The sequence below is a fragment of the Alligator sinensis genome, unplaced genomic scaffold (assembly GCF_000455745.1).
Source record: "Alligator sinensis unplaced genomic scaffold, ASM45574v1 scaffold591_1, whole genome shotgun sequence".
Taxonomy (NCBI): domain Eukaryota; kingdom Metazoa; phylum Chordata; order Crocodylia; family Alligatoridae; genus Alligator; species Alligator sinensis.
The window spans coordinates 87,146-103,276 of record NW_005842925.1 but is presented as its reverse complement, the minus strand read 5'-3'; the positions used below and the strand labels follow the sequence as shown (position 1 = coordinate 103,276).

The window sequence follows — 16,131 nt, the reverse complement described above, 5'->3', positions numbered from 1 at the left end:
AGCATACTAGCAGTGCATTAGTAGAAGCACTACCAGCAGATTGAGGAAAGTAATCATTCCCCTCTATTCTGCATCTGGAATATTGTGTCCAGTTTTGCAGCCCCCCTGCCCTCTTCCAAAAAAAAAAAAAGATGCAGACAAGTTGGAGAGAGTCCAGAGAAGAGCAACAAAATGAGTAGGGGGCTGGGGCACATAACTTATGAGGAGAGGCTGAGGGACCTGGGCTTATTTAGTCTTCAGAAGAGAAGACTGGGGTGGGGATTTGACAGCACCCTTTGTAACCACCCTTCAGGTAGTTAAAGAGGATGGAGCTAGACTGTTCTCAGTGGTGGCAGATGACAGAACAAGAAGCAATGGTCTCAAGCTGCAGCAAGGGAAGTTTAGGTTGGATACTAAGAAGTCTCACTAGGAGGGTGGTGAAGCACTGGAATGGGTTACCTGGAGAGGTGGTGAAATCTCCATCCTTGGAGGTTTTTAAAGCCTAGCTCAACAAAGCTCTGGCTGGAATGATCTAGTTGGGGATGCTCCTGATTTGAGCCAGGGGGTGGACTAGATCTCCCGAGGTCCCTTCCATCCCCAATTTTCTATGATAAGGTGCTTGTTCCTGCCATACCCAAGCCCATTTGAGGATATAGGTCAAAAAACTTAGACATATGGGTTAACAGCCTAGTAATGTTCCATTATGTACCATGCACTTTGTTCCACTCAAGGGTCAAACACACTACTTGACAGAACAAAGGTGCTAGTTGTCAGATATCTGCACTTGAGCATTTGAGACGCAACTTATTTTGTATACATTAAACAGAAGACGACTAAAATGATGTAATTTAAAATTCTTACCTCTCCCAAAGAGAAATAATGGCGTGGAATTTGGGAATCAGGATAAACATTCTCTAGGTACCAAGAAAAAGGCTTGCACTGAAGTTTGCGTCTTAGCCCAAGTCGTGATGATATGTCTCCATAATCAACTTTTGTAACACCTGTTGAGAAATAGCTGCTTGTGACACGTCAACTCACACATGTTGCTAAATACATCTATGATGAAGGTTAAATTTATTTACATGTACAGTGTGCTGTACTGTTCATCTTAATATTATGTTGAGCAAATCATGAGCGGGATGCCAGGGAGGGCACTGAATAAGGAATAGATCATTGTAGAGATATCTGGTTCACTGCTTTTCCTCTATTACATCCACTCTGCCACTGTCAGAGATAGGATACTGGGCTAGATAGACCACTGATCTGATCCAGTAGGGCACTTTTTATGTTCTTGTGATTATTGTATGTGATCCTTTATTGGAAAGACAAGGCAATTTAATTGGGGATACATGACTATCAATTCCATTAAGAGCTTTACAGAACAACTCGCTTGAAAATCACCTAGTCGCTAGGGAAGGAAAAAACTGTGAAATATTGTTGCACTCTATTCTCAATCTGCAGTATAATATCTTCATAATACATAGCTGGGTTTCATTCTGTGGAACAGAGAGAATTCCATTTTAATGAGGCTCTGTAGGCCAGCACCATATACTGTATTCTCCCACTGATATTTAATACTCACTAGGGTACCTGAGAGGTTTGCACAAAGAAAAAGGGTAGAATATGGCCTTTACATAACAACTAGTCCTTTAATTATTTATCATTTGTTCGGTACCTTATTCCTGCATTTCTGATGCAGTGAGAAAGCCTGCTAACATTTAGAACTGCCATTTTTCCTTCTCCTCCTCTATCCAGCTTTCTTCTCTCTTCCCCCATTCCTCTTCAATATATATTTTAAAGTTTAAAAATACAGACTTGTAGAGAATCTAAATATGCCTGATGCACTATGTACTGGACCATGTCTGTCTCATTAATTATAAGTTTGATATCTTTGATATTCAGAGACAATATCATTCTCATATTGATAAAAGAGTATTTCCATCTATTTTGTCTTCAGAGGTAGCAATTAGGATATAAAAAATATCATTAGCATCCTTGTTCTTTTGTAGAGTTTGGAACATTGCAAAGAGATTTAGTTGTTAAATTAAATTTGCCAGCAGGTGGTGCACAGCAACTCAAAGCACTTACTTAATAGCTGTTATATTTAGCTTGAGAAGGGTTCATAAAGCTAAAACAGTAAAATAATATTCCTCAACTCAAGCAGACATGAAATAAAAGATTCTATAGACTTCTATGTTGTGAGAACAAGATTTGATGCACATTAATGTATTTATGAGCTTCTACTCATCCAAACAATAGAAGGACTGTATCAAAATGATTAAAAGAATGTGGAAATGTTTGCAGTAAATTTCCTTTTTTCTCCTGAAATGAGGAGGGGTCATGTTGGAAAAAAATCTGGAATATTCTGAATACAGTCATTTCCATGACAAAGGGACACTGCCACACCATTTTCACCAGCATACATCTCAAATATTTTAATGGAACCAAAATCACATGAACAAGCCTGACACAAAACTTTGCTGAGGTGAGGAGTTCCTCTCCTTCCGGCTGGAAAAAATAACTGATGGATGAAGCATTTAGATGTTATGCTCCAACACAAAGGAAGAATGTGTCTCACTTTACAGTATTGTTTACTCATTCATTCAAGGAACCTGCTATAGTTTCATAGTTGGTAGGGTTGGAAGGGATCATCAAGTCTGACCCCCTGCCATGGCAGGAAAGAATGCTGGGGTCAAACAACCCCGGCTAAGTGACTGTCTAGCCTCCTTTTGACGACCCCCAGAGTAGGAGCGAGCACCACTTCCCTTGGAAGTTGGTTCCAGATCCTAGCTGCCCTGACTGTGAAGTAGTGCCTCCTGATATCTAGCCTGAATCTACTCTCAGTCAACTTATGGCTGTTATTACTTGTTACTCCCAGTAGTGCTCAGGGGAACAGGGACTCTCCCATTGTCTGCTGGTTCCCCATGGCAAGTTTACAGATGGCCACCAGATCCCCTCTCAGCCCTCTTGTGGAGGCTGAACAGGTTCAGGTCTCATAGACTCTCCTCCTAGGGCCTGCCCTGCTGCCCCCTGATCATGCGAGTGGCCCTCCTCTGGACCCTCTCTATGCTGGCCACATCCCTCCTGAAGTGCGGCGCCCAGAACTGGACGCAGTACTCCAACTGCAGCTTGACCAATGTTATATAGAAGGGAAGGATCACCTCCTTGGACCTGCTTGTGATGCATCTGTGGATGCATGACAAGGTGCAATTAGCCTTCCTGACTGCGTCCCCACATTGGCGGCCCATATTCATCTTGGAGTCTATAATGATTCCAAGATCCTTTTCTGCCTCTGTGCTGACGAGAAGGGAGTTCCCCAGCCTGTAGGTATGCTGCTAGTTCTTCCTCCCCAGGTGCAATATCTTGCACTGGTCAGTATTGAACCCCATCCTGTTCTCATCTGCCCACCCCTGTAACCTGTCCAGATCCAATTGCAGCCTGCCCCTCCCTTCTAGCATGCCCACTTCTCCCCACATCTTAGTGTCATCTGTGAATTTGAACAAGGTGCTTTTCACCCCCTCGTCCAAGTTGCTGATGAAGATGCTGAACAGTGCAGGCTCGAGGACCAAGCCCTGGGGGACCCCGCTGCCCATATCCCTCCAGGGTGAAAATGACCCGTCCACCACAACTCTCTGGGCGCGACCCAATTAGCGACCCATCTGACTGTGTAGGCATTGACACCACAATCTCTTAATTTTTTTAAGAGAATGGGGTGACAGGCAGTGTCAAAGGCCTTCCTAAAGTCCAGGAAGACTACGTCCACCATGACACCTGTGTCCAAGAATTTTATGACCCAGTCATAGAAGGCCACCAGGTTGGTCTGACAGGACCTGCCTCTAATGAACCCATGTTGGTTGCCCTTAAGCACACACTCCCCTGCTTGCCCCTTGCAGATGTGCACCTGGATAATTTTCTCAAAGAGCTTCCCCAGGATCGAGGTTAGACTAACAGGTCTATAATTTCCTGGGTCCTCCTTCCTCCCTTTTATGAAAATGGGGACCACATTGGCCCATTTCCAGTCCTCCAGCACCTCTCCAGAGCACCATAACTGCTCGTAAAGCTGTGCCAGGAGTCCTGCAATGACCTCTGCTAATTCCCTCAGCACTCTGGGGTGGAGATCGTCAGGACCTGCTGATTTGAACACGTCCAGTCCCACCAGAAGTTCCCTGACTAGGTCCTCACTGACCCTGGGCCTGGCTGCGCCTCCCTTGGGACCATCGGGGATCCCGGTGGCGGGGATGACCTGGTCCCTGCTCAGAAAAATGGAGGAAAATAAATTGTTAAATAAGTTGGCTTTGTCGTCTGGCGAGACCACCAGATTTCCAAGCGTGTCCTGAAGAGGACCCATGTTACCCGGAACCTTCTGTTTACCCCACTATGTATTTAAAAAAAAGGGTTTCTTGTTATCCTTGATCCAGGTTGCTAGTCCCAGTTCCATCTCCACCTTGGCCTTCCTAACAGTCCCTCTACAATCCCGAGCAACAGAGGTATAGTCCTCCCTGGTGATGGCTCCCTCCCTTCCTTTAGGTGTATGCGACCTTCTTAGCTTTAAGACGTTCCTGGATGCTTTTGCTGAGCCATGGGGGCTTTTGAGCACTCTTGGCCCCTTTTATCCATGTTGGGATTGCCACCCTTGGGCTTGGAGGTTCGTCTCCTTCAGGAACGACCACTCTTCTTGGACTCCCAACTCCCCACCCCTCTGGGACCTCAGTGCCTCCCTGACTAGTCTCCTTAGCTCAATGAAATCCGCCCTCCTGCAGTCCCGCGCTGCTGCCTTGCTGCAGGCCTTTGCCACCCTGCGGTGGATGGTGAATCTCATAGGCGATGATCGCTATCACCTAGGTGATCGAGCACCCGCAGTCCCCTCACCAGGTTGTCGCTTGTGGCCAGGACCAGATCTAACAAGGCATTTCCCCTGGTGGGACTGTGCACCTCCTGGGTTAGATGGGGGTCCTGTAACACAGCTAGGAACCTACATGAGTGGCCAGACCTGGCTGACTGCTCTTCCCAGCAAATGTCTGGATAGTTTAGGTTCCCCATATTTGCTTTTAGGTAAAAAGCTGTTATAAACTTTGTCACAATGCTGAATGACAATAAGAGTTCAAGTCACAACCATGAAGAATAAAGGATAAAGTTGCTTTTAATGGTGTGCAGTTGTGATATCTATACAAGTGGTTTTAAATGTCATTGTTCAAAAGGAAAGGTGCCAGTCTGCTGTGGCCTAAAAATGTGTGAAAATAGAAGGGAACCCTTGATTACCTTTTTAAAAAGCTCAAAAAGGTAAACCTCTCATGGAGAATGTCTATACCACCCTATGCAGTGCTGCATAGATATACACACCAAGTAGCTTGGGTAGTTGGAGCAGTATACCCTGAGAAGCAGGAAAAATTAACCCAGGTGAAATTGTACAGTAACACACAATACTGCTTCTGGTACTTGTGCTAGTTTGTTAAAACACAAAACGAAACAACAATTAAAGTATCTTTATGTGGTACTATATACTGTGATGTAGATATTAACACCCACTGCCAGAGCTGAGGATAATTAAAGGTTATATGCTAAGAGGGGAGAGGAAGAAATCACATTAAGTCACAGAAAAACTACAAAAATATGAAATATATCAACAGGCTCAATAAGCCTGTACATCACAATTTAATTTCCTAGTTTTCAATATTAGATCTTGACTTGAGTCATCAAGTCATCAAGCAAACATCAAGTACTCAGGTAAACAAAATGCTAAGTAGTGCAGAATGTAAAGTACCATTTATTTAAAAATGTTGTGGAATTATGAGTTTGTAGGAAAAAAATGCAACTGTCACAAGGAAAACATGGCTTCTGTCAGTGTTATTCAATGAGAGTATCCACTGCAATGTCTTTGGGGGAGATGTAGTTAGTGGAAAGAAGAGACTCAACAGGTTATTTTGGGTAGTGGAGACCCCTAAATAACTAAAGCCTCCAAAGAATTGTCAACAAGGTTCTTTGGGTAGATGTAGTATATTTTATTAGATCAACTAAACAGGTGGAGAAATTGTTCTTTGTAAGCTTTTGGGCACAAACAGCCTTCTTCATGCATAGGGAGAATCTACATTTAACATATTAAATATACACGAACTATTTGTGCATATGAAGTTAAAACAAAGTTTTTAATACTAGTTTTTAAAAGACTAGTTGGAAATAACAAAAATAAAGCAAACCTCCCTTCTCATCTTTCAAATACTGGCTTTTACTTTAAAGTAAGGCAATAACTGTATGAAAAAATGTATTGCTGCTCTTTTCAAGGATCACATTCTTCTCAAAAAACAGTTTCTCATATTACATTAAGATTGGATCCCTTTTTAGTTTGCTTGTTTACACTTCTGTCTGCGTGAGACTTTTGTGCATTCCTCTTCATAAGCATGTGTATTTCTGTCTCAATGATCGTGGGAGAAGTTTTGGTGAGACTTAAGGAATACATAATACAGACAATTGTGCCAATAAAAATTTCAGCAGCCTTTTGCGTAAAATCTAAAATATATTCAGACACCTCATATGGATGTATTCATTGGTAGAAAACAAGGTACAAGTTTGAATCTGGCCTGTCATACTGCAGCAGAAGTCTTTATACAATACCAGACTTCTACTGAATGGTGGTATATGAACATACAATATTGTTTCTGTCCCCCACGTTCCACCTATATCTCTTTGGGTGCAAACAGATTTAACATTAAAACATTTCCAAGTAAAATGGTAAACACTGTCAAAACTGAAATATTTTGGCTGGGAGACATGCATACTGTTTCTGATTGGAACATTTCAAAATTCTGGAGCCTTCTCTAGCACCAGCTTGGGGGTGGTGGCTAGAGAAGGCTGCAGCAACCTGCCACTGTTCTCCATCTCACAAGGGTGAGAGGAGGAAGGAAGGAGAGAACTGAGAGGTAGGGGGAGCATGGGGGCGGTTCCCTAGCTCCACCAGTAGTAGTCCGACACCCCAGCTCCACTCTTTATCGCTCCTCTTCCCCTCGCAGATAGTCCCTCTCAGTACTGAGCCTGGAGCTGGCTCTGGAGTTGGCCCTGGGAGTCACCAGGGTATGGTAAGCCTGGTTCTGGATCTGGCAGGAGTCCCAGCAGACACTGCAGATATCCCAGTAGGCACCTGGCAGGATCCAAGTACCTGGAGCAGGGCTAGCAGCTGGACAGAAGGGAGGCTGACCACCCTGATCTTTTCCCCCCTCCCCATGAAAACATAACTAAAAATGAAAAATTTCAAAACAGCTTCTCATTTAAAAACATACTATTCTGGAGTGCTTAAGCCACTCCTGGAATGTTTCAAAGGGCTTGTAGATTTGCACACCTGGCCTTTTCAAATATATCAAAAGGTTTTTGAAACATTTTAAGTGTCAAGTCTGCCCATGCCCTATGGTTGGGGTTTTCAACCTTTTTAAAGTGTACCCCTGGCAGCCCCCCTTTAGTAGGTGTACCCCCGGGGGACAAGGTGGCAAACAGCAGGACACGGAGCAGGGACATGGCAAACAGAGCAGCGGCAGCGCAGTGTCTGTGCAGCCCTGCTTTCACCCCGCCCCAGCCCTGCTCCTGAGAGGCAGTGGCGTGATGTGGCAGTGTTCCATCTCTGCCCACCCCCGTATACTCCCTGGGACCTTTCAAAGTACCCCCAGGGGTACACATACTCCCGGTTGACAAACCCTGCCCTATGGCATGCTGACTTTCAACAAAACTTAAATGCCTCTGACAATGTTAGAGGGTAAACATTTTTGTGCTTTTGACTGCAGCTTCCCATGGTTTGTTTTAATTGCTTATTCAACATCTGCGCAGTTAACTTAATATGCAGAGTGTTTTTTATTCTATTTTTATGATTTCAGAATTCCTTGAAGGTGGCTTTCAAAGCCTTTACTGATGCACTGAAAGGCTAAATCATTCCTAGAAACATATTTCCTTGCAACATAAAGCAAATCATCAGATTTAGTTTCAAAGCTGCCTACTGTATTACCTGCGGCATATGAGAAATAAATTTTGTCAGCTCTAGCACCAGAATTGCCTCCTCCTGAGCTTGATTCTCTTGGCTGTCTCATGAATACTTAAGTTTTCCATGGGGCCTTTTTGCAATCCTCAGATTTGCAAATGAACCAAGAATCTGTTTGGCAACCTCAACACAGCAAGTTTTGTGCAAAGCTTTTAGTACAATGAACTCTGCATTACATAAAATCAATATCATGCAATGGACGACAGACAAATATATATGTATAGCAACAGAACTGAATCCACCCACCGCAGCATCTCATTTTCTCCTCCATGTCACCCTGCAAGGCAAAGATGTGGGTGCACAAAGAAGCCTTTATTTCCCTTGCTTGCCTCCACCCAGGTCAGTAATACAACAGGGTTCTGAGCCAGCCCCAGATAAAAATCCCACCCTGATCCCTGCAGAGATTTTGCAAGATACAACATTTAACATACATATGACATTAACTACAATGACATCTAAGTGATGTTGACCTCCTGTCCTCAGCCTCACTGATGTGGAACCTACTACTCCCACTTTGCAACCACCAAGCATGATTGAATCTCTTTTCCTGGGTGTTTTAAGGCCATAATAAGGTTTCATAAACCACAGGTTAAAGAAGGCAGCACAGATGCCATACTGATAACCACATTTAGAGGAAATAAGCTCCTTATTTGTCTAACGGTGGAATGTCAGCTGTCCCTAGCACCCAATGTCATGTACCTTTCCCATACCTCCCATATTGGGGTATATCAACCTACTGCTGAAGTCAGTTAAGGCCTGAAAAAATTATTTATTACTGAATTTACTAGATGAAACTCCATTGTGGCCATACTGTGGTCATCAAAAAGAACCTCTTTCTTCAGGTATATAGGGAGCAAAAGAAAGGTGCAAGGGTAGCATAAAACCCCTACAGGACAAACTAGGGCAACTGGTGAAGGAGAAGGAGGACAAAGCTGAGCTCTTCAATGAGTTATTTGCATCTGTGTTCCTAGACACCCCTTGCTGCAGCACTCCTTGATGCAGACCAAAACAAATCTCCCAATTGGATCACAGATAGACGCAGGAGGGACACCAGCCCATAAACTGTTAGTACAGACTTGGTGAAGGGGCACTTGGAGGGGCTGGATGTGTTCAAATCAGCAGGCCCAGATGAACTTCATCCAAGGGTGCTAAAGGAATTGGTCAGTGTCATAGAAGAGCTGCTGGCATGGTTGTTTGAGCACTCAAGGTGTTCCGGTCAGGTCCCAGAGGACTGGAAAAGGGTCAATGTGGTCCCTATTTTCAAAAAGGGGAGGAGGGAGGAACTGGAAAACTATAGGTCAGTTGCTCTCACCTCTATCCTTGGGAAAACTCTGAAAAAAACAATTAAGGATCACATTTGTGGGATCCCAGCAGGGGAAATAATGCTGAAAGGGAATCAGCATGGATTCACTGCAGGTAGATCCTGCCTGACTAACCTTGTTTCTTTTTATGACCAGGTCACAAAATGCTTAGACATAGGAGTCGAGGTAGATGTCATCTACCTAGACTTTAAGAAGGTCTTTGATATGGTATCTCATTCTGTTCTCATAAATAAATTGACAGGCTGTGATGTAGATGATTACACAGTCAGGTGGGTGGCAAATTGGCTTGGGGGTCACACCCAGAGAGTGGTGGTGGACGGGTCGATATCACCTGGATAGATGTGGGCAGTGGAGTCCCACAAGGCTTGGTCCTTGAACTGGTGCTATTCAATGTCTTCATCAGTGACTTGGACGAGGGTGTGGAGAGTATCCTGTCCAAGTTCGCAGATGATACCAAATTATAGGGCAAAGTTAACACACCAGAGGGTAGGGAACTGATCCAGGCGGATCTGGACAGGTTGGAAAAATGAGCAGAATGAAATACGATGCAGGTCAACAAAGACAAGTGCATGCTGCACCTAAGCAAAAAGAATCACCAACACACTTACAGGCTGGGGGATGACCTTCTCAGAAGCACAGCAGCGGAAAGGGATCTTGGAGTCATAGTTTATTCCAAGATGAGCATGAGTCGTCAATGTGACAAAGCGATCAACAAGGCTAACTGCACTTTATCATGCATTAGCAGATGCAAGGTGATGCTTCCCCTCTATGAGGCACTGGCCAGGCCACAGTTTGAGTACTGCGTCCAGTTTTGGGTACTGCACTTCAAGAGGGGTGCGGAGGATCTTGAAAGGGTTCAGAGGAAGGCCACTCGTATGGTCAGAGGCCTGCAGGTAAGGCCCTAAGATGAGAGACTGAGGGACCTGTATCTCTTCAGCCTTCACAAGAGAAGGCTGAGAGGTGATCTTGTGGCTGCCTATAAAGTCATCACAGGGCAGCATGGAACAGGAGATATTCTATTTACTAAGGCACCCCTTAGAGTAACTAGGAAAAATGGCCACAAATTGACTGACAGCAGATTTAAGTTGGGCATTAGAAAGAACTTCTTCACAGTAAGGGTTACCAGAAGAGACTGGACAAGCACTTAGCTTGGTCTGTCTGCCCCTAGCCCTCTTTCCTGCCAAGGGCAGGGGGTTAGACTCGATGACTTACTGAGGTCCCTTCCAACCCCAACATCTATGAATAAGAGTACCATCAAATGGCATATGTACAGCTTGGGATGCTTATTCTCCAAAATACATCTATTAAGCCACATTCATTGATGTCTACCAGCTTTAGGTAATGCATGGTAATATTAATTGCCTAAAAACCTCCACAGCACCAACAGATGAATTGCCAACACTGATCTGGTAAGCCACAGACCTCAACCATAAGGAGTAGCCAGTTTCTACATAGCAACAGCAATCTGCCACTATTTACTGATAGGGCTTCTCTCACTTGGAGGTAATTTAAACAGGTCTCCTTCTCATGTTGAAAATCTGGAGTCACTGATAGTTATTCCAGGTTTGTGCGACTATATAACTCTGCCACATTTTGTTAGTTCTCCTCCATCAAAAATACTTGTCTACACATGGACCACAGCATTTGCTTCATGGGACTGGTGCCTTCTTCAACAGGTCTCTCACAGATAAATTCATGGGTACAACTCAAAGTGCCTCATCTGAATATGTCTGCAGCTTTTTAAATGGACTTCTTCATGATAGCCTAGGAAGGGCAGACAATTCTCTCTCAAAATCCTGCACACAGTCCTTAGAGAAGCTCAAGTTTAGTCTGTGTATTGCCTATACTGAGAGCAGGGGTGGGCAAAATGCAGCCCGCAGGCTGGGTGTGGCTTGCCAGGCCATTCTATCTGGCCCGCAGGACCCCTAAAAAGTTTAGAAAATTCATATTTATCTGCCCCTGGCTGCCAGTCACGCAGCCCTGAATGGCTTGCCAAAACTCAGTAAGCGGCCGTCTGTCTGAAATAATTGCCCACCCCTGGTGTAGTAGGCTGTGGACCCAGGTCCCTGGTACTGCAGCCCTGGCATCTAGGGGCCCCACCAGCAGGCTGGTAGGCATCCAAATTGTTTTAAAATTTTTAATATATCAATAAAACATTATGTTAAACTGATACCTACATACATGTGGATTTTGGGGGTTTTAATCAGAGAACTTGCAATTAAATTTTATCAGAGAATTTGCGATTTTTAAACAGAGAAAATCAGAATCCTTGAAGATGAACTAGTTACTGAGTTTACTGTACAGCTGTCTGAACAGGCTGATTGCTCACAACTTATCTTGTGGGTCAGGTCATACGTAGCAGTGAAAGGGCTGCTACATGTAAAGAAAAAAAAAGAAGTTGAGGGGAACTAGAGAAGGAAGGAGTACATTAAGAAACAAGTTAAAATGAACATGTTTTAACACTAGATTGACAAGTCAGCAGGAGTCATCACATACCATGAACTTCACTTCACAAAAAAGCAGCCATTAAGTAAAACCATAACATCCTATTTTATAAGGGAGAAAAATAGGTTTTTGTTTATATTCAAACTGTATACGTCTGTGTAAAAGAAGAAAATCCAAGCTACCTGACCAAAATAAAAATGCTAGAAATGCATTGCACGTGTAATGCCAATTCACAAATACTGCAGCACTGTCAGTTTAATGTCAGTAAATGGAAGAGGGAGAGGAACAAGGATTTGTGTGTGTGATACATTACATTAGACTAATTACATGGTTGGAATAGGATGCATTGTTTCTTAATGTACTCCGTTCCTCCTCTAATTTCCTGCAACTTCTGTGTTTTTTTTCTTTAGGTAGCAGCCTTTTAACTGCTGTACTGCACTGCATTTGAAAAACTGGCAAAATCTATTCCAACCACACAGCTGGTCCAATAAGAGAGATCCCGCACAAGAATCCTTGACTCTTTTATATTCCCTGGAACATCACAGCTACAACACTACTCCAAAACTAGGAGAGAGAGAAGCACTATTCCTTTAAGACAAAAGTCACAAGAGAAATTTGAAAGAGAACAGGAAATACCAGCTATAAAATAACCCACATATTTACCCCAAATGAAATTGAGAAAATTGCTGTTGTCTAACTTTCCTGATACATGAACGAATTTCTTATTTGAAATCAACAGTAGTAAGTTCAGTTGATCACCTTAGATCAGAACAATCACGGGCCTTGCTTCCCATTCTAATGAGATACTTGGTCTGTTGGCTATATTTTCAGCATTTCATTTCAATAACTAAATTTTCCATTGCACTTTGATTTCTGCTCACTTGTAGCTCATTCATAATGTTCAGTTATACATAAATAAACTATTTCTTGGCACCTACATTAACATGATCGGTAATAAGAACAAAATTTAACTCAGGCCTTTTTTTTTTATTTCATTTATAGGCCTCAGAAAATTAGTATTTTTATGTAATAGGCACTCCTACTTTGCAATGGGATCACTTCATAACCAAAGACTTACCCGGGGAAATTATGTAAAAGAAATTCTTGAACTCATCCATCCAGACTTCTGCAAGCCGCCTATTATTTTTGTTAATAATCTGCCCTGTGCCTCCTGGAAAAGTATAAGGAGTGGCTTTTCGGAATACATGTCCAACATGTGAGCAGGTTACAATTTCCAAAGTGCCCCCACACTGCCAAATCTGAAAGCAATAGGACAGTTATTGCATAATTCAAGGTGGCTACACATACTTTAAACCGGTTCTTAGTTCTCATGTCTTTTCAACCTGAAAAATTCTATCACCCCGGGTCTTTAACAAACCTAATACTATTTACTAATGTAATAAGCCAGTTTCAAACTGACCAGAGTAAGGATGTTTGGAGGGTAGAGAGGCAGACTGAGTCACGCCAAGTGTATGAGTACTGAGATGTCAGTAAGAAGCTGCCTGGAAGTGATTAGCAGAGCTGACAGTGTGAAGCAAAAAAAAAAAAATTTGAATATGAAATGTAATAAAGCGGCTACATTTACATATTGCTAAGAAGACTTTAATATTACATTTTTGTAAAATGTAATGTTAAATCCAGAAATTGTTTTAAGATTCTGGAACTTAAAAGTTTGAAAGACATTTGCAATTTTATTTTGGACCCCAAAAATGGGACCTCACACTTATAAATGTTTTTAGCTATTTTGTAGGTATCTACATAGTATTCTGAGCTGATAGGTAAAAGCAAGGAAAGGAATTACCCAAATAATGTATTTGTTGTCATCCATAGGAAGATACTGTAGAAATATGGGCAACACTAGATAGGACCCCAACTCAGAAGAAAGGTACAGCTACCAGGTTGTAAATCACTGAAAGAAGTTTTATAATGGAAATCACACACTGACCTTATACTAACAGGTTAAGCATTCATCACTGATCTAAACCTTACCTTGTCTCCCCAAGCAGCTTCTCTACACATAGATCACTCTAAACACAAATTTTAATTGATTATCTTTTAAAATGAAAATCCAATATCCAAATTTTTTGTCTCAAGGCTTTGTAGGCTGTTTAACTGTCATTTTCCTTTCTTGATAACAAGGCAGTTTCATCTATATAATTTTGCCAAAGAACAAAAGAACGAATTATCCCTGCTTGGATGTTAAACTGTTGCAGTCATTGTCCCCTTACCATTTTTACACCTTGAATTATTAAAAAGAGAGAAATTTAATGCCAAAGCAATGTTTGCTTACCCTGAAGGAAATTTCTAGATTCTCTCCACCCCAAATGTCCATTCCAGCATCATATGTTCCAATTTCTTGGAAGTAATCCCTGTCTATTGAAAAAAGGCCTCCTGCCATTGTTGGTGTCCTGAAAAGATGTAAAAGACATATTGAACATCCATGTAGAAAATATAAGCCAAACAGATGTTTACAAACTTTACTACAAAATCCTTTCTATACTGTACTGTAGGGGGGGGGCGAGGGCAGCGGCTCTCCTTCGTGGGCTGCACATGTGCTACCTGCCTGGCCGCAGGGTGGAGCTTGCACATGGTGGCCACTGCCATCCTCCACCCCATGCTGTGTGTAACCCCCACTACCCCCACCAGATGTGTACCAAGAAGGGGTACACTCCTTAAAAAAAGGCTGAAAACCCCTGCTGTACTGAATTTTGAAAAGACCTCATTAAGTCTATACTTATCCTTTGTTTCTTTCCTTCAAGCCTATAACTTTCCCTCCTTTTATTTCATACCTGCATCCTATTGCACTAAACTAAATTAATTCTTGGAGAAATGGATTGCCTGTGAGATTAATGATATATAAAGCCTACAGTCCCCTGTCACAGTTCAATGGCTTTCGTGTCTATATTACCACCAGTTCAGGTCCGAAAATAAGTTACCAATCTTACAATGGTTCCACTTCAACAGGTGTTTTCCTCACATCTCAGTTAGCACTCATTAGCTGATGAGTTTCAGCAGAGGGAACAACTTAATAGGCACAGAAGTTACATCACTCCTCCTTAAAACTGCTATTTACAGAGCCAGTGGCATGGAAATTACTACTATTTGCAGGATAGGTAGAAGATTTCAAACTACAAAGACAGTATAAGATTAAAAAAGTTCTAATTTCTTGAAGAAATGTGGCAATAATTTCTTTACAGTCTATTTCAAGAGACAAAAAAGCATAATAGTCTAAGAATGATTGGTTCCATTGCTCATTATCACCGCTTCCATAAAAGCAAAATCTATAGTCAGAGTTACATATAGAGTTCCTTTATTTTTAGTTATTTAACATTTCTAAAAACATGAGAGCTTTCAAGTGTATATGTATATATGGAAATTTATATTTATATATGTAATTTTATATTTATATATGTAAATTCTCCTAAATCTCAATTTCTTAGGTCAATGCTATCCAACTGGTAGCCTTAAGGCTGCATGCAGTCCCTGAAGGATTAGACTGTAGCAGCCGCAAGGGGGCTGGAGAGCCCAAGCTATGCAAATGCCTGCCTGCACTACAGGTGGGTGGTGCATGTGGCTTGAGGGGGTGCGGACTTACATGGCAGGGGATAGCTGAGGTACCTGCGCTGGGGAGGAAGGGGCAGATCATGCGACTGGGAGAAAGCAGGGGAAGGGGTGAGGGGGGGGGTGGGGACTGAGCTGCTTGTACTGGTTACAGGGGAATGGTCAGCCTTCACAGCACATGCAGCTCAGGGTTGTGGGGGGGACAGAAGACTACCAACATTGTGATGAGGGGAGGGGGCACCTATGTGGAGTGTGGCCCTCAGCTGCCCAGAAGTTAGACAGCTGTGTGTTACATGACCAGATAGGTATTCTCATCTCACATACACAAAAGGATACTTTGACTGCATTATTCTAAATTATACGCTTTTATCATTTTAGCTTACATACTATTTCTAGCATCTTTAAAAAATGGTCTAAATATTTATGAAAAAGATGCCAAATGGACACCCACAATTAAGTGTAAGTGCAACTAACTGTCCCTGCAACTATACACAAAACAAATTAGGTTTCTAGCAAACATTACTTTAAAAAAGAGAAAGATACAAGCTCTGAAAAAAATATTTTATTTCTGAACCTCTTAGTAGCATAAAAAGTAAAAGTGCTTCCTAAGTCAAAGTAAATTAGCTTCCCTTGTACCTAAAAAGACATTAGAAATAATCATTAGACAACATTAGAAATACAACAGGTCATTATATACTGGTTTTATTTGTTTCATAGTATCAAAAATTCAGTTTTCTAGAGTACATGGGAGGCAAAAGAATAAGGTAAACATCATTAAAACCTTGCATCTCAAATGTAAAGTGTGTA

General features: G+C 42.3%; 1 protein-coding gene across 1 annotated transcript in view; it reads right to left on the bottom strand.

Moving 5' to 3' along the window:
* Window positions 1-16,131, bottom strand: part of GALNT1 (polypeptide N-acetylgalactosaminyltransferase 1) — an 88,002-nt gene that overhangs the window by 19,524 nt on the left and 52,347 nt on the right. The window contains exons 5-7 of the mRNA XM_006036204.1: window positions 14,054-14,171; window positions 12,842-13,022; window positions 841-980 (exon numbers count right to left, since the gene is read on the bottom strand). Of these exons, the coding sequence (XP_006036266.1) occupies window positions 841-980; window positions 12,842-13,022; window positions 14,054-14,171 (439 nt within the window). The remainder of the gene's footprint in view (window positions 1-840; window positions 981-12,841; window positions 13,023-14,053; window positions 14,172-16,131) is intronic.